Source organism: Cervus canadensis, chromosome 33 (assembly GCF_019320065.1).
Source record: "Cervus canadensis isolate Bull #8, Minnesota chromosome 33, ASM1932006v1, whole genome shotgun sequence".
Taxonomy (NCBI): Eukaryota; Metazoa; Chordata; class Mammalia; order Artiodactyla; family Cervidae; genus Cervus; species Cervus canadensis.
Genome location: NC_057418.1, coordinates 37,736,466 through 37,757,355, shown reverse-complemented (window position 1 = coordinate 37,757,355; position 20,890 = coordinate 37,736,466). Strand labels below are relative to the sequence as shown.

General features: G+C 45.5%; 1 protein-coding gene across 2 annotated transcripts in view; it reads left to right on the top strand.

The window, feature by feature from the left end:
• The window catches only part of WDR27 (WD repeat domain 27), a 140,806-nt gene that overhangs the window by 116,804 nt on the left and 3,112 nt on the right, over positions 1 to 20,890 (top strand). For both annotated transcript variants that reach the window (XM_043457174.1, XM_043457173.1), the window contains exon 25: positions 10,593 to 10,668. In XM_043457174.1, the coding sequence (XP_043313109.1) occupies positions 10,593 to 10,658 (66 nt within the window). In that variant the 3' untranslated portion in view covers positions 10,659 to 10,668. The remainder of the gene's footprint in view (positions 1 to 10,592; positions 10,669 to 20,890) is intronic.

Genomic DNA, 20,890 nt, shown 5'->3' with positions numbered 1-20,890 from the left:
ACTGTGGTGTTGGAGGAGACTCTTGAGAGTCCCTTGGACTGCAAGGAGATCAAACCAGTCCATCCTAAAGGAAATCAACCCTGAATATTCATTGGAAGGACTGATGCTGAAGCTGAAACTCCAACACTTTGGCCACCTGATGTGAAGAACTGACTCATTAGAAAAGACCCTGATTCTGGGAAAGAGTGAAGGCAGGAGGAGAAAGGGACGACAGAGGATGAGGTGGTTGGATGGCATCACAGACTCAATGGACATGGATTTGAGCAAGCTCCAGGAGATGGTGAAGGACAGGGAGGCCTGGCGTGCTGCCGTCCGTGGGGTCGCAAAGGGTCAGACACAACTGAGCGACAGAACAGCAGCAAGGCACCAGCAGGGCCCCTGGACTCTCTCTTCTGATCGCTTCCTTCAGGTCCCGTCAGCGTGTGAACCGTGAGAGCTTGCAGTTGCTCAGTGCTATGTAGGCAGAGGGTTGTGACAGCACACAGGATCATTACATGCATTCTGATGGTCGTCTTCCTGGAGATTACCTGTGTCCTGACGTGTGCCAGTCTTCTCCAAGCAAAGGAATCCTGATTAAAATGGAAAAATTAGTGCATGGACGTCCCCCAGGTTCAGCTTGTAAAGGTGCAGCATTTCAATTTTTAGGTCAGATGAAATACTGCATATTTGCAGAGAAATTGCAATTCCACTGAAAACAGGATAGTGTTATAAACAAGTGCAAATGTGCACCATGGAGTTAATTTCTGGAAGCATCGTCCGTCGGTTTAACAGTTGGGACGCTGTCAGTAGCACTTTTGTCCGACGCATGGGCACAGCACCCGAGGCCGTGTTGGGAGGCAGTGCCGCTGAGCAGCAGTTCTCCGGGTGTGGCCCCTGGATGGCATGCCGTTCCCATGGGAGGGAACTTACTAGATGCAGGCTCCTCCTACCCACCCCTCCCACCCAGTCCTACTGAATCCAGACTCCGGGGGCGGGCCTGCGGTCCTATTGAGTCAGCTTTGCCAGCTGGTTTTGCCCACACACCATTTCTAGTGGCGTGGTTAAGGGGCTGGGTCTGCCAGCACTTCTCAGATGTCAGCACCTTGCAAGCACCCGGGATCTGGAAGAGGCAGTTCTAATTCAGTGGCTCTGGGTGGGCCAGAGACCTGCCTTTCCTACAAGCTCATGAGCAATGGTCATGGCTTCTGGTCCGGGGCACACTGGCTGTCCACTTGGGGTTGAGTCTCAGTTCTGCCGACAACCCGTCAGTCACTCAGATGGTCCAAGTCCTGTTTGCCTGCATCCAGAAGGGGGTTTGAACAACCATCAACATGAGAATGTGGGATCCCACCAAAAAAAGATACCCCACATCCAAGGCCAAAGGAGAGACCCCAGCAAGATGGTAGGATGGGCGAAATCACATTTAGAATCAGACCTCATACCCATCAGAGATGCTCGGAGGGCTCAAAGAAGACTGAGCCAGACCTGCCTTTGAGTGTCTCCTGTGGAGGCATGGGTCAGCAGTGGCCTTCTGTGGGGACAGGGGCTCTGGCTGCAGCAGACCTGGGAGGCGTGACTTGTGGCATCAGTCCTCTTGGAGGAGGTCGCCATTACCCCACCATAGAGCCACCGAGCAGATGACCCACGAACTGGAGAACAATCATACCAAAGAAATTCTTGCACTGTTGTGAAAATTCTAGGACCCACAACAGATTTCCCAACCTGGGGATCCTGCAAAGGGACTGACAACCCCCAGGGAATTTGACTTTGCAGGCCAGTGGGATTTGATTACAGAACTTCCACAGGACTGGGGAAGCAGACTCTTGGAGGGCACAAACAAAATCTTGTACACACCAGGACCCAGGAGAAAGGAGCAGTGACCCCACAAGAGACTGAGCCAGACTTGCCTGTGGGTGTCGAGGAGTCTCTGGTGGAGTGGTGGGTTGCCAGTGGCCTGCTGCAGGGTCGGGGCACTAAATACAACCGTCTTAGGAGCTGCTGCATGTTAAAATAAGGAGGACTTATGACCCCTATCATAGTTTTGAAGGAGGGCTTATTAGCCCCATCATAGTCTGGCCTCAGGCCAAACTACAGGGAGGGAGCACAGCCCCACCCATCAACAGAAATTTGATTACCATTTACTTTACTGCCCATCAGAGCAAGACCCAGTTTCCTCCACAGGCAGTCCCTTCCATCAGGAAGCTTTCACAAACCTCTTATCCTTATCCATCAGAGGGCAGACAGAATGAAAACCACAATTAGAGAAAACTAACCAAACTGATCACATGGACCACAGCCTTGTCTAACTCAATGAAACTATGACCCATGCCATGTAGGGCCACCCAAGAAGGACGGATCATGGTGGAGAAGTCTCACAAAATGAGGTCCACTGGAGAAGGGAATGGCAAACCACTTCAGTATTCTTGCCTTCAGAACCCCATGAACAGTATGAAAAGGAAAAAAAAATTATCTGGAAAGATGAACTCCCCAGGTTGGTAAGTGCCCAATATGCCACTGGGGAAGAGTGGAGAAATAGCCCCAGAAAGAATGAAGAGGTGGAGCCAAAGCAAAAACAACACCCATTGTAGATGTGATGGTGGTGGACGTGAAGTCCGATGCTGTAAAGAACAATATTGCATACGAACCTGGAAAGTTAGGTCCATGAATCAAGGTAAATTGGAAGTGGTCAAACAGGAGATGGCAAGAGTGAACATAAACATTTTAGAAATCAGTGAACTAAAATGGACTGGAATGGGTGAATTTAATTCAGATGACCATTATATGTACTACTCTGGGTAAGAATCCCTTAGAAGAAATGGAGTAGCCTTAATAGTCAACAGAAGAGTCTGAAATGCAGTACTTGGGTGTAGTCTCAAAAATGACAGAATGATCTCTATTCTAATTTCCAAGGCAAACCCTTCAATATTACGGTAATCCAAGTGCCCCGACCAGTAATGCTGAAGAAGCTGAAGTTGAACGGTTCTATGAAGACTACAAGACCTTCTAGATCTAACACCCAAAAAGGATGTCCTCTTCATTATAGGGGATTGGAATGCAAAAAGGAAGTCAGGCGATACCTGGAGTAGCAGGCAAATTTGACCTTGGAGTACAGAATGAAGTAGGGCAAAGGCTAACAGAGTTCTGCCCAGAGAACACACTGGTCATAGCAAACACCCTCTTCCAACAACACAAGAGAAGACTCTACACGTGGACATCACCAGATGGTCAACACCGAAATCAGATTGATTATATTCTTTGCAGCCCAAAATGGAGAATTTCTATACAGTCAGCAAAAACAAGACCAGGAGCTGACCGTGGCTCAGATCATGGACTCCGTATTGCCAAATTCAGACTTAAATTGAAGAAAGTAGGGAAAACAACTAGACCATTTAGGTATGACCTAAATCAAATCCCGTACGATTATACAGTGGAAGTGAGAAACAGATTCAAAGGATTAGATTTGATAGAGTGCCTGAAGAACTGTGGATGGAGGTGCATACAGGAGGCAGTGATCAAGACCATCTCCAAGAAGAATAAATGCGAAAAGGCAAAATGGTTGTCTGAGAAGGCCTTACAAATAGCTGAGAATAAAAGAGAAGCAAAAAGCAAAGAAGGAGGGGAAAGATATACCCATCTGAATGCAGAATTCCAAAGAATAGCAAGGGGAGATAAGAAAGCCTTCCTCAGTGATCAATGCAAAGAAATAGAGGAAAACAATAGAATGGGAAAGACTAGAGATCTCTTCAAGAAAATTAGAGATACCAAGGGAACATTTCATGCAAAGATGGGCACAATAAAGAACAGAAATGGTATGGACTTAACAGAAGCAGAAGATATTAAGAAGAGGTGACAAGAATACACAGAAGAACTGTACAAAAAAGATCTTCACAACCCAGATAATCACAATGGTGTGATCACTCACCTAGAGCCAGACATCCTGGAATGCAAGGTCAAGTGGACCTTATGAAACATCGCTGAACAAAGCTAGTGGAGGTGATGGAATTCCAGTTGAGCTATTTCAAATCCTGAAAGATGATGCTGTCAAAGTGATGCACTCAGTATGCCAGCCAATTTGGAAAACCCAGCAGTGGCCACAGGACTGGAAAAGGTCAGTTTTCATTTCAATCCCAAAGAAAGGCAATGCCAAAGAATGTTCAAACTACCACACAATTGCACTCATCTCTCACACTAGCAAAGTAATGCCCCAAATTCTCCAAGTTAGGCTTCAACAGTACATGAACCAAGAACTTCCAGATGTTCAAGCTGGATTTAAAAAAGGCAGAGGAAACAGAGCTCAAATTGCAAACATCCGTTAGATCATGGAAAAATCAAGAGAGTTCAAAAAAAAAATGTCTCTGATTCATTGACTATCTTAAAGCCTTTGACTATGTGGGTCACAACAAACTGGAAAATTCTTCAAGAGATGGGACTACCAGACCATCTTACCTGCCTCCTGAGAAATCTGTATGCAGGTCAAGAAGCAATAGTTAGAACCAGACATGGAACAACGAACTGGTTCCACATTGGGAAAGGAGTAATTTAAGGCTGTATATTGTCACCCTGCTTATTTAGCTTTTATGCAGAGTACATCATGCAAAATGCTGGGTTGGATGAAGCACAAGCTGGAAAGATTGCTGGGAAAAATATCAACAACCTCAGATAGGCAGATGACGCCATCCTTATGGCACAAAGTGAAGAGGAACTAAAGAGCCTCTTGAAAGTGAAAGAGGAAAGTGAAAAAGCTTGCTTGAAACTCAACATTCAAAAAACTAAGATCATAGCATCCAGTCCCATCACTTCATGACAAATAGATGGGGAAACAATGGAAACAGTGAGAGACTATTTTGGGGGGTTCCAAAATCACTGCAGATGGTGAATGCAGCCGTGAAATTAAAAGACGCTTGTTCCTTGGAAGAAAAGCTATGACCAACCTAGACAGCATACTAAAAAACAGAGCCATTACTTTGCCAACAAAGGTCTGTCTAGTCAAGGCTGTGGTTCTTCCAGTAGTCATGTATGGATGTGAAAATTGGACCATAAAGAAGGTTGAGAGCTGAAGAATTCATGCTTTTGAACTGTGGTGTTGAAGAAGACTCTTGAGAGTACCTTAGACTGCAGGCAAATCAAAGCGGTCAGTCCTAAAGGAAATCAGTCCTGAATATTGATTGATGCTGAAGCTTCAATACTTTGGCCACATGATGTGAAAGCCAACCCATCGAAAGACCCTGATGCTGGGAAAGATCGAATGTGGGAGGGGAAGGAAACAACAGGATGAGATGGTTGGATGACATCTCTGAATGGATGGACATGAGTTTAAGCAAGCTCCAAGGAGCTGGTGATGGACAGGGAAGCCTGGTGTGCTGCAGTCCATGGGGTCACAAAGAGTTGGACACGACTGAGCGACTGAAGAGAACTGAGCTGAGAAGGGGGTCCGCTGCCCCTGTCCTGGGGAGGGGGGGCCGGCGAGTGTGCCCATCTGTGGGAGAGGCTCTCACTGCTGCTGCTCCAGCCTGCAGGGTGGTGGTTTTATCCAGGTGGCTGCGGGTTCACCGGGAAGTCACTCAACATTAACTTCCTCCTCCCTCCAGAGAGACCCCACGAATGGATGCTGACTATTAGCACGTGGTTTTTAACTAACCAGCGCTTATCCGGACCTGAGGAAGGCCCTGCAGTGGCTTGACTCACAAGCTAATGTTGACACACGTTTATATAATCACTGTTGGCTGCCGCAGGACAGTCTGCCCCACTGTAGCGTGGTCATTGTCACATGGAACCCCTGGGCACTGTTGTGATGAGTGACAGCCAAGTAATACTGTCTGTGTTGACAGACCCCATCTGAGGCTCTGTGGCAAATTACACAGAAAGTAGAAGATAAAGTTTTCATTTCTTTTATGGAAACCCTAAGCCTAAAATAATTGATTTTCATCAAAGCTTTGAGAGTATGTTAAGAGTGGGTAACCAGATACCTTCATCAAAGACAGAGGCTGCTACGCTGTCCAATGTTATTATGAATCTATTCTAACATAATCAAAGTTGAGAGAGTTTGCCAGAAGCAGTTGAATTCCCACTATTTAGATCCTATGATTGATATTTTACCACATTTACTTTATCTCATAACTATCCATCTATCTTCCTTTTTGTGCACTCATCTGATTTTTGATGCATTTCAAAATAAATCTACACATCAGTACACTTCCTGCCAGTACCTCCATACCTGAACTTTTAACCTGTTATGACCATTTTAACCTGGAATTTTGCCTCACTTGTTAGCGAGCTTTCCTTTTAAAGGCATAGGAGCCTGCATGCTGTATACCACAGACATAATCGAGAATAGACAGGTGGTGGTTACTCTCTCAGATTTGGTGGGAGAGGAAGTGTGTTGAGTCCTGGTGGAGTTTGGGACTTCGCAGAGAGGGAGTTCGTGGAGCTACCGGGAGGCAGAGGGACGAATCCTTCTGAGCTGACCTCGGGTGTCTGCTGCTGTCTCAGGGATGTTTGCCGCTGTCCTTGCTCCGTCCGAGGTGGGGCTGCTGCAGGGAAGGGCATTGCAACATTAGTCATTTCGGCGGAGCAGCCTTTGGCCGCACTTGGATTTCTTACCTTATTCTTTAGTTTCTGCTCTTGTCTTTTTTCCTTTCCTTCTACGTTTAGTATCATTCATTTGTACTTTTCTAAGCTTATTGCTTATTGTGTTGAATCTTTCCCTTATTTATTTCAGACTTTTTTTCTCTCTTAACATTTACATTTAAAGCTACAAGTTTCTCAAACACCAGTTTTGTTTCAGTTTTGGCATGAAGTACTTCTTTTATTTAATTTTTAATTATATAAAAAATTTCTATAACAATTTCCTTTGTAGTCAATGAATTACTTAGGAATGCATTTTTTTAATGTTTCCAAATGTGATTTCTAATGAATCATTTCCAAAGGTTATGATCTGTTTGATATTGACCTAGCCCCTGGCATAGTGTGCTTCCCAGTCAGTTTTCATAAGATGTCCATGTGTTTCTGGAAGAAATATGCATGAATTATATCTACAGGATTCTGTTTAATATCTGTTATGTCCTATCCTTTGAATCAAATTTGATGCTTCTTTTCAGATCTTCTAAAACTTACATATATTTGCCTTTGATCTGTGGGTTTATGATGGGGGTGAGTTAAAATCTGCTGCTTCAGTGTCTCCTTGTAGCCCTTCCAGTTTTCTGCGTTAGGCATCTGATGCAGTTTGCACGTAAAGCTTGTGATCTTCCCAAGGATTTTGCTTTGTATTATTATTTTTCATTAAATTTTATTCCCTACTTATGTTTTTGGAGTTAAATTAGCTTTCTTTTACATCAACAGCACTAGACAAACTTTATACTTGTTAATAACTATGTGGCATAATTTTCTCATCTGTTTTCTTTCAATCTCTCTAGCTGAATTTAAGTTCATAGTTACTGCCTTTTAACTGGAGAATTTACATTCATGATATTTTGGGCTACTGATATAAAATGTCTACAAGTGAATTTTGCTGTTTTTCATATCGCACTTTGATTCTTTTGTTTCCCTTTCTGCCTCTGCAAGTTTGATTTTTAAATATTTTTCTCAGTGTTGGTTGGAATCTGAAGGATGTAGTTCCTGTTTTAACTATTACCCTTAACATTGTAATTTATATGCTTAGTTATACAGTGAGTGAAATCGCTCAGTCCTATCCGACTCTTTGCGACCCCGTGGACTGTAGCCTACCTGGCTCCTCTGTCCATGGGATTCTCCAGGCAAGGGTACTGGAGTGGGTTGCCATTTCCTTCTCCATGGTTATATGGTACATACACTGTAATTTACATGCTTGGTTACACAGTACATACACTGTGATTTACACGCTTGGTTACATGGTACATACACTTAAATGAGAAGATCTGATGGTCATACAGTACATACACTGTAATTTACATGCTTGGTTACACAGTACATACACTTTAATGAGAAGATCTGATGGTTATACGGTACATACACTGTAATTTACTGTTGGGGTCCAGCCCCAGCAGGATCCAGGGGAACCCTCAGGATGGACGGCGTCAGCGAGTGAGAGAGAGAGAAAGAGAGCAGACCGGGATGTGCAGCAGTCTGGCCCCGCTTTATTTTTCACTGTAGCCTTTATACCCTAAGTTGGTACATTTCTAAGGGGCAGATAAGCACACAGACTTAGTTTAACATTACATCAGCTTGTCCTTCATGAAGCCAGGTGTTCTCTGCATACTTTTTTGTTTATGAGAGTCTTTTCCGTAGCTTTTTTGTACATTATCTTTTGGCCTTGAGCTTAGCAGAAAACAGAAAAGTGGCAGTCTCACGGTACAGCAGGTTATAACATAGTAGAAATACAATCCTGTTAACACAAAGGTCAGTCTTTTTGCAGAAGTTCTCAGCTAAATTTATCTAAAAAGTTTAGCACACAAAGACTGCAGCTCTGGTGAGGGATCCCCTGTTTAGCACTCCTGGTTAAAATTAACAATTATCTTATTGTTTTTACACTAGGGCTAAACTCTTATTTTACTATATCTTTAACTATATTAACAACAGTTTCCACTGCACAACCTCAGCACATTAACATCAATCAAACGTTGATCCAATAACCACTTTTAAAACAATATTTTTTGTATTCTCTAATAGGGCTTCCTCACCCCCCAAAGGGCTCTGTGCCTATTAGGGCCTTTTTTATGGTTAATCTCTATGTATAATATCTTTTGGCTTTCAGGCCTGTTGACAATTTATGGCTTACACCTGGTGTAACTTTAAGCAACTTCAGTAGCCGACCCTGTCTTTTTTGTGGTTAATCTATTTTCTTTCTATTAGGCGTCATCTCTATGGGAACTAGATAGGATTACATTATTGCGAACAGAAATGCAAAGAATTGCAAAAACAGCAGATATAGCACAAAACAGGCTCTTAGTCTAAAAGTTAACTACCTGCAGGAAGTCACCAGCTAATCTCTATCTAAACTATTTTCTATTAGGCACATTTGTGGCTATTATATTTGTGGAGCTTTTCTCACCCTGCGGAGGGACCTACGCTTAATAGTTTCTTTTGTTAGCGTACTGTGCTTAGGATGTTTAGAACAATCATGAGCATTTTTTGCAATGAGAGCACACATTTATCAAACAAGCCAGAATGCCAGCAAAAGGGTTTGAATTGAAGAATTTCCTTCATCCCTGGCCCCTTCATAGGGTACCAGCATCCAGGAGATTTATTAATTAGGGTTTTAAGTTGATCTTTATTCAGTGAAAGAGGAGCAGGAGAGCTCTCAGCAGGCAACACAAGAATCTGCAGCAGGGCAAACAAGAACAACAGCAGAAAAGGGGGGAGGATACAGGGTGGGGTAGAGGCCGGGGCCAACCTGGAGGGTCCCTTGTATCCTGAACGGTCTTGCATGTTAGGTATTTTCTTCATGACCTCGTCATGGGTGGGATCTCCCACAATGGCTCCCGGCAATTTACATGCTTGGTTACACGGTACATACACTGTAATTGACATGCTTGGTTACATGGTACATGCACTGTGACTTACACGCTTGGTTACACGGTGCATACACTTTAATGAGAAGGTCTGAGGCCGCTCCACGTCTCTATTTCTACACGGACAGGAAGGAAGATTTCAGGAGGCTGATGCCGTGTGGAGAGCTGTGTTGCCGTCTCGAGTTTGACCGCTTTCTGTGTCTGTCTGTTTCTTGTGTCTTGTTTCTTCCTCTAGGTTACCTTCTCTTGCTGAAAGACTGCTTTTCATAATACCATTTTTTTCAGTGAGGTATTGAAAATGATAGTATCTCTTTCCTTGTATATCTGAAAATGTCTTCGTTTTTGCCATCACTCTTAAATGATAGGTTAGCTCGGTATGCATTTTTAGATTGATATAGTATTAACATTAATTTTATTATTAGCACTTTGAAATATTATTGCTTCTGGATAGCTAATGCTGCTGATAAGGAATTTGCCATCTTTTACCTCTTAAATATTGTTTCTCTGAAATTGCCTTTATTGTTTGTTCTGGATTCTCTCAGACGTGTTTTTTTAATTTATTTATTTTTAATTGAAGGAGAATTGCTTTACACATAGTGTTGATTTCTGCCATACTTCAACATATGTTTTTGAAACTCTTAAAGTATCATCCATGATTCTTAACTGATATTTTATATTTTTAAATCAATTGGTCTCTCTAAGCTGAATTTTGGATGGTTCTTGAATATTATATTCTAATGAACTTCTTTCAAATGTGTTTTGTCTCAGCAGGCAGTATTCTGCATTTTTTTCTAGTGTTTTTAAATTTGAAGTGTGTTCTCCAGTATATCTATCTTCTTATATTTCATTGCAATTTGTAAAATGATTTCTTGGTTTTCATTTGGCTATTGTCCATTCATCTTTTTGGGGGTTATAAGCCATACATATTTTAAATTGTCATTATTATTTATTTATTTCAAATTGATCTGGAATGCATTTATCTTCCAGCTGTTATTCAACTCTCTGTCTTAGGGCTCAATTTAAATGTGTTTATAATTTTAATTTACAGATTTGTTTTTGGTTGAGAAGCATGGTCAGTCTCTCCTTTTCCCTCTCTCCACTCTCTGTCTCTGAATTTGGTTTTTGCAGTCTCCTCTTTCCGTGTTTTGCTGGGACCTGAGTGCAGGACTGTGGAGCAGGACCTCCTACCAGTGACTTTGGTTCAGTAAGTTTTTTCAAAACAAAAACAGAATTCTTGGGTTGTGTGACAGAAGATTCTCTTCTTGTTAAAATATGTGGGTAATTATCTCAGCCAATGTTTTTATGCAGCAGTTCATTTTGTGTGTGTGTGTGTGTGTGTGTGGCCAGTGATGTAGGGATAGTTTGAAACAGCCCATAAAGTTGATCATCCACTTGGAAGTTCCACTTCTGAACTTGGACCCTGTTATTGACATAGGTGAAGTTTAGGTGGGTCAAGGTCACCACGCTCCCCTCTCTGGAGATTCCGGCCCATGAGAGAAGTTCTGCTTCTCTGGAGACATCGGATAAGGTGGCACCCCAGGGTCTTCTAGTCACTGAAGCAAGCCTGTTCATCTGCGTGGGAGGATGGGGCGCAGCGCGGCCACGTCTGCAAGTGTGGGATGTGGGGTGGGCGCACGGGCCGGGATCTGCACAGGCTACTGAGCTGCCGGTCACTGCCCCCGCGGGTGGGCTCCGGAGACTTCTGGACCCTTTCCTTCCAAGAAGGAAGCATGCGCACCCTAAGCCCGCGTCCTGAGAGTCAGAGCAGCCTCCACTGCCCCCACCCCACCCCCACTCCCCCCTCCCCAAACCCCTCCCACCACCCCAACACCTGACCGCCTCCCAGACCCCTCCCACACCCCCACCCGAACCCCTCCCAGACCCCTGCCACCCCCCCAGACTCAGACTCCTCCCACCCCCACACCCAGGCCCCTCCCATCCCCCCACACCCAGACCCCTCCAGCACCCAGACCCTCCAACATCTAGGTCCTCTGCACCCAGACCCCCATTGGCACCCTAATCCCCTTTATATGCAGGACCCCCCAGTCGATCAGATCACCCCACACCCTCACCTCCATGCCAACCCCGAGCAGCAGGATCTGTCCCCCTCGGCCTTGCTCTGTAGACCCTGAAGTCTCTTGGAGACAAACCCACCTGTTAATAGCCCCCCTCCCTGGGGGCCTCCCCGGGTGGAAAGTGGCGGGTTCCTGGCCCATCACAGGGAGGCTGTCACTGGCCCGCCGGAGCCCCTGGCTCCCGGGTCAGACTCGGTCTAATAACCATGCTGGGGCGTTTCGGGTGGGAGGACAGGACCGCTGGAGGCCTGGGGACGTCCCGCTGCCGACTGTCCCGTGGAGTGCCCCACGGCTCATGGACCCTGCCCCAGGCTGGTCTCGGAAGGCGCCGAGGGGCCGGCCCAGGATGCGCTTGTCCCTGGGCCGCCCATTCAGCACCGTGCCGTCTGGGCGAGGCCACCCCGGGCAGACCTGTCCACGGAGCCCCCCAGGTCAGAGCTCTCCCCAGTGCACGGGGCTGGGGCCGAGTTACGGGAACGTTCACCGGGAGAAGCCAGAGGACGCACACAAAACATTTCCACATGTGAGCCTCGGCAAACTGGAAGGACGTGGGAATGTTTATCCTGGATTAGAGGCACTGGAGAAGTAACGAGATGACAGCATGCAAGCCTTCGCAGAGCTGGGCCCTGGCTCACTGCGGGCTGTCGGCAGAGATTTCAGAAACCACTGCCCAGACCCACCCCGGGAGCCCCAGGCTCCTCGACCAGGAGTGTGACCTGAGCCAAGGGCCCTGCGTGAGGCCTGGATGGTCAGGACGACGGCCGCAGTGCCCGCAGGAGAGGCTGGTCACTCACCGCAGAGGGCGATGCTCCGCCAGGGGATTGCTTTTCCTGAAACCCGTGACACAGGGGTGGCCATCCAGGCGGCAGCGAGGGCCGCCGGTGCCCGCTCGAGCTCTTCTCTGCCGAGAGGGCCTGAAGCCAGCACTTTCAAATGTGAGCCAGTCTGAGGCCTTTAATCCGAACGAAATCCTTGCACTTACTGCTTCTGTGAAGGCACAGCTCCTGTGTGGAGATGCTGCTGAAGGTTTCGGCAGGGGCTGCAGCCTCCCAGCCGGTTAGGGTCGCGGGGTTCACAGCAGCACGGCGGAGGCCTGGGGAGCTGCCCCGGCGGGACCCCTTTCCCGGCCAGCTCTGCGACTTCACAGCGGGTGGAGATGCCTTGTGTTAGAAACTGGACGTGTTAGTTTCCTCGGGACTTGGAGGAAAGTCTAGTTTGTGTTTTTAAGGTTTCCTTCACCTCCCAAATCCTGTGGCCCAACTGAAGGATGGTGTATAAACAGAAGCAGAGGCAGGGATTTGTGGAGGGTTTGATTAAGGGGATGCAAAAAATAATATGGGCATAAAAGTGTCTTCTGAACAGGAGTTTACAGTGTCAGGATATCAATGTCCCTTAAGCTCCAGAACCAGGTCAGTTTCCTGGAGTGCTTCCTTCAGAAGGCGAGGAAGGGAAGTTAAGGACTGATGCAAAAGCAGCTGCTGTCGGTGCCTCTGCATCTGTGTGTGTCTCCTGTGTCACAAACGGTGGTGGTGGTTTAGTTGCTTAGTCATGTCCGACTCTTGCAACCCCCTGGACTGTAGCCCGCCAGGCTTCTCTGTCCATGGGATTTCTCAGGCAAGAAAACTGGAGTGTGTTGACATTTCCTTCTCCAGGGGATCTTCCTGACCTAGGGATCGAACCCGTGTCTCCTTGTGTCTCCTTTATGCATGCTAAGTCACTTCAGTCGTGTCTGACTCTTGCAACTCCATGGACTGCAGCCCGCCAGGCTCCTCTGTCCATGGGATTCTCCAGGCACGAATACTGGAGTGGGTAGCCTATCTCTCCTCCAGGGCATCTTCCCCACCCAGGAATTGAACCCGGGTCTCCTGCATTGCAGGCAGATTCTTTACTGCCTGAGCCATGAGGAAAGTCTCATGGACGGTAGTTTGCACCCATTAGAGTGCTTGTCTGAGTGATACTGTGTGATGTTCGTCTTTCTCCGTCTGACTTACTTCCCTTAGTGTGAAGTGAACGTTCTAGGTCCATTCATGTTGCTGCAGATGGCGTCATTTCATTCTTTATTATGGCTGAGCACCATTCCATCGTATATATGTGCCACATTCCTCTGCCTGTGATCATTTAGGCTGCTTCATTCTTGGTCTTCTTACCATTTTATTCTACATTAGCCACTAAGGTTTTGTACAAGGTTAAAAAAGGGGAAGAGAGTTGCAGAGGTCTCCTTTTGGTTCTGTGCTGGCTCCCCGAGAAAGTCCAGAAACATCATAGGACAAGGGGGTTCTCATAATGGATTAGAAACGATCAAAGCGGACACATGACGCTGCCCCCTAAGGAGAGGCCGGTTAGCTGTGAACAGACCCTCCACACACTGCTCCTCTCTCCTTGTAAGCTGTCCTATTTGGAGCAAGTGGATAGCACATCATTGGCTATAATGTTAAAATTCTGCTTCAGAGAACATTTGAAAGTCTGTTGTCATTTTTAAATTTCTTCTTTAGATGGATGAGGCTGAACACTAAATTTTTTGTGGAGATTTCAGACCTGCCCCCTCGTCTACCACAAGGTCTCCCAAAGGATGTAAACAAGTGCCTTCTGGCTTCCTTCAGCCAAAGACAAACAGTGGCGGTGCCGGAGGGCCTGGCAGCTGATTCATCCTGGCGCGGATACACCCGGGCTTCAATTAGGCAGGGACCCAGGGCCCACGATGGAACTGTGATATGCCTTCCTCTCCTCACGCCAGCGACGAGCTGGGGCCTCTCCCTCTTGGCGTCTGCACTGTCAGCTGTGGTGGTGATGAGCCGCACACCCCCGCCCCGGCCCGCGTCACGGGGCATGGAAGGTGGACCTCCGCTTCGGCGTTCCTGTGGGCCCCTCACTTCCAGCTGGGAGGTGGAGATGGGTTTTCTGAGGAGCTCAGACCTTGGGTCTCTGGAAGGAAGTGAAAGGGTTCAGCTGTCAGAGCCATTTTCAAATCTAAGAGTTTTAAGCAAATTAGACTAAAATTGCTTCTTTTATGGCATTTTCCATTAATTGTCCTTAAAACTCCAACCTGTGAGGCATAATCGAAATGGCGATCTACTCATGCTCGTTGCTCAGAATAAATTTTTTTCTTCTTTTGCTCAGAATAAATTTAGTAGTTTTTCTTTTTTTCTCTTTTTGCAAGGATGCTCTGAGTTGGGGATTTGTTTATGTTTAGGAAAGACATCCAGTGAAAGGATGGTTTGTAGATAACCACACAGGCAGACCATAAAGAGGTGGTGTCTTAGGCTGGATCCATGGAGGAAAAGAGAGCGTTGGAAACGTAGATTTTATTGGCATGATGGTTATGCCTTGCATTTGGTTATTCTCGTTAATCACTTTCTCCTAGCTCCAGTGTCAGCCTAGGACCTCACTCACAGGGTTCACCCCCCAAAAGCAAGTTGGCCCTGTTATCGCAGCCCTCACAGCAGCTGAAGGCTGGAAGGACCCGTCCGACTTCTGATGGGTCAGCAGAGGGCTGAGTATGTGTCCGAGCAGGCCTCGCCTGCTGCTTGCAGGCTGGCACCCCCCTCTCTCTGAAATGCTTCCCTTCAGGTATAACGTGGAGCTCAGTACACACCACGGCACCTCTCACATGCGAACCAAAGTGTAGGAGACAGTCCTGGGTGTCCCAGAGGAGGCAATACTTACATTCTAAAGCAAGAGACTTTGCTATACCTAGTTCTCAGAGTCTCTGACGCAGAAGCTGTTCTCATCCCCAGTGATGGACAGGACAGTCAGGGTGGACAAGATGATGTAACCTTGTCCCTGTCTGGCTTCCCAGGTGGCACTTGTGGTAAAGAACCTGCCTGCCAATGCAGGAGACCTAAGAGAAGCGGGCTCGATCCCTGGGTTGGGAAGATCCCCTGGAGCAGGGCGTAGCAGTCCGCTCCAGTATTCCTGCCTGGAGCATCCCATGGACAGAGGAGCCTAGTAGGCTCCAGTCCGTAGGGTTGCACAGAGTCGGACTCAGCTGAGCGACTTAGCAAGCATGACCCTGTTGCCTGGATGGGAATGCCGAGGCAGGCGAGCTTGTGTGGCCTCACTAGGAGGGCACAGCGCGAGGGTCACGCGGACCCAGCCTGCGCCCAGCCTGCGCCCAGACCCGAGCTCTGCTGCCTTCTGCCTCCATGGGCTGCACGCTTCGTGTGGGAACAGGGAGAGAGTGAAGCTTCTAGAGAAGCGTGAGTCTAGGGAAAAGCAGCTATTTTCAGATCCGTTTACACAATAAAATGTTGTAGGCAGGGTGGTGTGATTTGCCCCGCTTGCCACAAACGTGGAAGATGGCTCTCAGTGGATGAAGAAACGAGTCTGAGACTTTGTGGGAACAGTGATAAAAAGGAACCATTGAAAAGCTTGTCTCCTCAGGGGATATTGAGGCACATGGAGGCTATGTGATGGTCATGATGACGGGGAAAGTAATGCATAGAAACTTCAGCATTTCAGCAGCCTGCACCGTGAGAACCAGTCACAGCTGTGTGTGCCCGGCGTGTGAGCACGAGTCTGCGCTTGGAGGCTGGAACACTGGCCTCTTGTTCCTGTCTTCTCCAGTTACGGCTAGAATGTGCTAGAATGACACTCTGACTCTTTTCACAGCTGGTTGTTAGTTATCCTTTTGCAGGATTGCTCCCCTGTATGCACATAAGGGTGTGAGATAAGTCTTTTTTAATGTCAGGCATTAAAATACCTAGAGAATATCTCGCCCCTCAAATCCCACCACACGGTGTTGAATGACGTTCCTCTCGCTCACGGTCTCCTGAGCTGCTTTGCAGCCAGCACCCTCTTCCCATCCTGCCCACTAGTTTCTGTCCCTGCGTGTCTCTTCAGGAAGTCAAATAAATTGAATAGTACAATGTGTGCTCAGTGTATGGATTCTTCTATTTAGCCTAATGCTTTTTGAGACTTCTTCATATTGTCACACCTACCAGTAAAGTGAAGTGAAGTTGCTCAGTCATGTCCGACTCTTTGTGACCCCATGGACTGTAGGGTACCAAGAGCCTCCGCCCATGGGATTTTCCAGGCAAGGATACTGGAGTGAGTTGCCGTTTCCTTCTCCAGGGGATCTTCCCAACCCAGGGATCGAACCTGGGTCTCCAGCACTGCAGACAGATGCTTTACCGTCTGAGCCGCCAGGGAAGCGTCATCTACCAGTAGTGAGCCCCACTGTGTGGTTATCACACTTTGTATACACACTCACCAGTTGTGGATATGTTGGTTGTCTGAATTTTAGTCTATTATGAATATAGCTGCAGAAACATTCATGAACAGCTCTTTGGGCCAGCATATGTTTTTATTTTTCTTCAGTAGTCGTGTCCGACTCTGTGACCCCATGAACCGCAGCACGCCAGGTCTCCCTGTCCTTCACCAATTCCCCCAGCCCACCCAAACTCATGTCCATTGAGTCAGTGATGCCATCCAGCCATCTCATCCTCTGTCATCCCCTTCTCCTCTCGCCTTCAATCTTTCCCAACATCAGGGTCTTTTCAAATGAGTCAGCTCTTCACATCAGGTGGCCAAAATATTGGAGTTATAGCTTCAACATCAGTCCTTCCAGTGAACACCCAGGACTGATTTCCTCTAGGATGGATCCATACTTATATCTAAGATTTCTGGGTCATATATTAAATGTATGTTTTACTTTATAAGAAACTACCAAACCATTTTCCACATGACTCTGCAATTTGGTATTCCCAGCAGCTATGAATGTATAAGAATGCCACTTGTTTCACAATGAGAGTAGGATATTTATTATTTTAGCCCCAGCTGAATATAAAACAAAAAGTGATTATGGACCCATTTCAGTTATGAATAAGTCTCTGTGAATCCTTAATAAAACATGACCCACTGAATTCCACTATGAACTTAAAAATCTTGATTAAGTTAAGATTTATTCCCGAAGATAAGATTGGCTCCGCATTAGAAGGTCTAAGGTCTTATTTCACTACTTGAATAAGAGAAAATATTTTGTATTGTCTTAGTAGATGCAGAAAGAACATTTATATCCACTACTGTTTAAAAGGAACTCTAGCAATGTAAGAATGGTATCGGTTATGTGGCAAAACTCAGAGCAAATACTAAATATAATGGATGGATTTTACAAGCATTCTCTTGATGATGAAGCACATGACAAGAGCAACTACTCCAACAACTTTTAACATAATATTGGAGATCTTGGCTTATAAAATAAGGAAAGGCAAATAAATGAGAGTGAAAGGCCTTGAAAGAAGAAAGACAAAAATCTTATATTTGCAGATGGTTTCATTCACTTAACTGGAAAAAATAATACAGTAGAATCATTAAGCTGTTAGAACTAACATGATTTTTCATGGTTATTGAATGTAATAACTAGTAACATCGGTCAATACACCAATAATAACTAACAAAACTTATAAATAAGATTTCCTTTTTATAGCAGATAACACTTGAAAATATCTGTGAGCTTAATCACAAAAAAAAATGATCATGGAAAAAATTTAGAAATGCTAACAAACTGCATAGAAGATCTAAATAGCATTTTACATCCTTCCATATTTTTTTTTTCATCCTTCCATATTTTAAGTTACAGCCTAAGATTATAAGGTTGCCAATTCTTCACTAATTTATCAATTTATTGCAGCCTCAAAATTCCAGTACCACTCAATGAGCTTATTCCAAAACACATATACTGGGAAAAAAAGACACATAAAAGGCTAAGTCAACTTCATGTTTTCCCTGTTAGATAATGAGAAATACTTCGAAACCATAAAAATGAAAACAATGTGTTATTGGCTCAATAACTGAAATAAAACCAGAGGAATATATAAGAAATTTCAGAGATATTTGGGAACTTAATTTTATTAAATATGACACCACAGAACTATGGGGAAAAGATAGTTTATTTGGTACAATGTTTAAGGAAAAACTGCCTATTTTGAGAAAAATTAAGCTCTTTCTGTTTAAACATGCATACACCTAATGACTTAACTATTTAAATTTGAAAGGTAAAACTATAAGTAAGTACAATAAATTATAGGAAAAGGGCATTGTGACCTATGCTTGGGAAAGACTTTTAAAACAAAACCTGGAAAATATAAAACAGTAGACAAAAAATTTTGATGAATTTGTTTTCATCAAAGTTAAGGAGTTATTTTCAGTGATGAACACCATGACAAAAATTAGTGACCAATAGCTGACAGTAATACTTGAAACTTAAAAATGAGTAATATATGAAAAAGTGAAGCTTGATTCTAGCTGCATCTCATAGCACTGTGTTTTGGTGTTCTTGATTTTGCCTCACCCCACCCTAACTGTATGGATGTGAGAGTTGGACTATGGGTCCAACTGGGTCTTCCCAGCCAAGACCACATTTTCTTTTTTCATTTGTAAGTGTCTTTGCTTGGACATCCTGTGTCAGGTAGCATAAGCTAAAACTGCAAGAGCAGTCCTGTGGTTATGGATTGGGAGGCGATTTCCTTACCTCAAGCTAAGATAGCCTTGTCTCCATGGGCATATGGGTGGTCTTTCTGGTCCACACTTCACTCAGCTTCAAACACTCAGCTTCCTCGGTCCCAGCTCCCTTCCCGAGATCCCAAGCCCTTGCCTTCTGTGTCCATATGACCATTAAAGCCCAAGTCCCTCACCTTTTAAAAGCAGAAACCAGCGATTTCCTGAGGCTGACAGAGTATGCCTCATGAACTTAACCACCCTGACTATCTGTCTTTTTTTCATTCTTGCCCTTATTTTCTTGCCTGCTCGACGGTATACATTCATGCATCCTGGGAAAACCTCAGACTTGTTACAGCCTTCACATTAACTGCCCTCGGGTTTGCAACACACACTGGTAGCATCAATGCCCCTGCTTCAGGTGAAATCAGACATCCCACGACACATAATAGAATGCCTTTCTGTTGAGCTAGTCCAAGTTGGTTTTCTGTCCCTGGCAACCAAGAGTCATTCGTGTCCCCCTCTGAGTTCTCACGGCCACTTTCCAGTCTTCCTTGAAGATGAATCAGGAGTGTTTTCCTTTCCCTGATTCTGGGTTGCACTTTGCCACCTGGTTCCAAAGGGACTCATCTCATGTTCGCACGTCCTTTAAAGTGCGTCCTCTGGAGCTCAGTCAGGCGCTGTCCTCCTGTCGCTCCGCTTTCCATGATGCCTCGCACCCACCCTGCCACCTCTTTTCTCTTTGGCCCCTGATGGCACCTGCTCCACAGGGACCGGTGCAGGCACCGGGGTTCATGAAGCATATGTTCCACGTGCAAGGAAGACCTGACATTCAGAGGTTGTCAGTCACTCAGTCCTGTCCTACTCTTTGCAACCCCATGGGCTGCAGCACGCCAGGCTTTCCTGTCCTTCGCTATCTCCCAGAGTTTGCTCAGACTCATGTCCATCGAGTCGGTGATGCCGTCCAACTAGCTCATGCTCTGCCGTCCCCTTCTCCTCCTGCCCTCAATCTTTCAGAGCATCAGTCTTTTCCAGTGAGTCAGCTCTTCACACCAGTTGGCCAAAGTATTGGAGCTTCAACTTCAGCATCAGTCCTTCCAATGGATATTCAGGGTTGATCTCCTTTAGGATGGACTGGTTGGATCTCCTTGCAGTCCAAGGGACTCTCAAGAATCTTCTCCAGCACCACAGTTTGAAAGCATCAGTTTTTCAGTGCTCAGCCTTCTTTATGGTCCATCTCTCACCATGACTACTGGAAAAAGACACCCAGAGGTTAATTCCTGCCAAACTTGAACAACATTCATGTGATTAAGATCTCATACAATTATCCACTGAATTTTGTTGCTTTTCCCCTTTGTTAATGGTTCAGGAGTCTGGAAATAGCAGTGCTACTGCTATCTGAAAATTGTTTATATGGTTTCAAGATGAGTTCTAAGAAAGGATTATTAATGTTCTACGATGTTGTTGGTATGAGATTTGTAGCCATGTTTTGCAGACTGAGTTTTTTTTTTGTTTTTATGCCAGATATGTGTGGTTTCCCATTGTCTCTGATATAATCCAATTCAAGAGAAATTTTAAAATAAATTTGACACATGCTCATGAGTATAAATTTATTTTGGGACTTGTGAATGAGAGAAATTCTGCCCCAATGTGAAATTTTTCTTTTAGCTTTTTATTTGAAGTAAGAACTAAGTTGTCCCTCTCGAAGAGTTCACATCCTCAGGCCCAAATCTGACTGTCAGCATCAGTTCAGGTTATTACGATCACCAGTCCTTGGTCTTCCAGTCTCCAGACCATGAGGATTCAATTTCGGTAGTTCACACACCGTTCAGTGTTCAGTGCTTTAAGTCCTGAGCTGGTTGAGATGGAGTCTCTGTAAGGAGGGGTTCGAGGCCCTGCCTTTGATTCTAGCTGGGC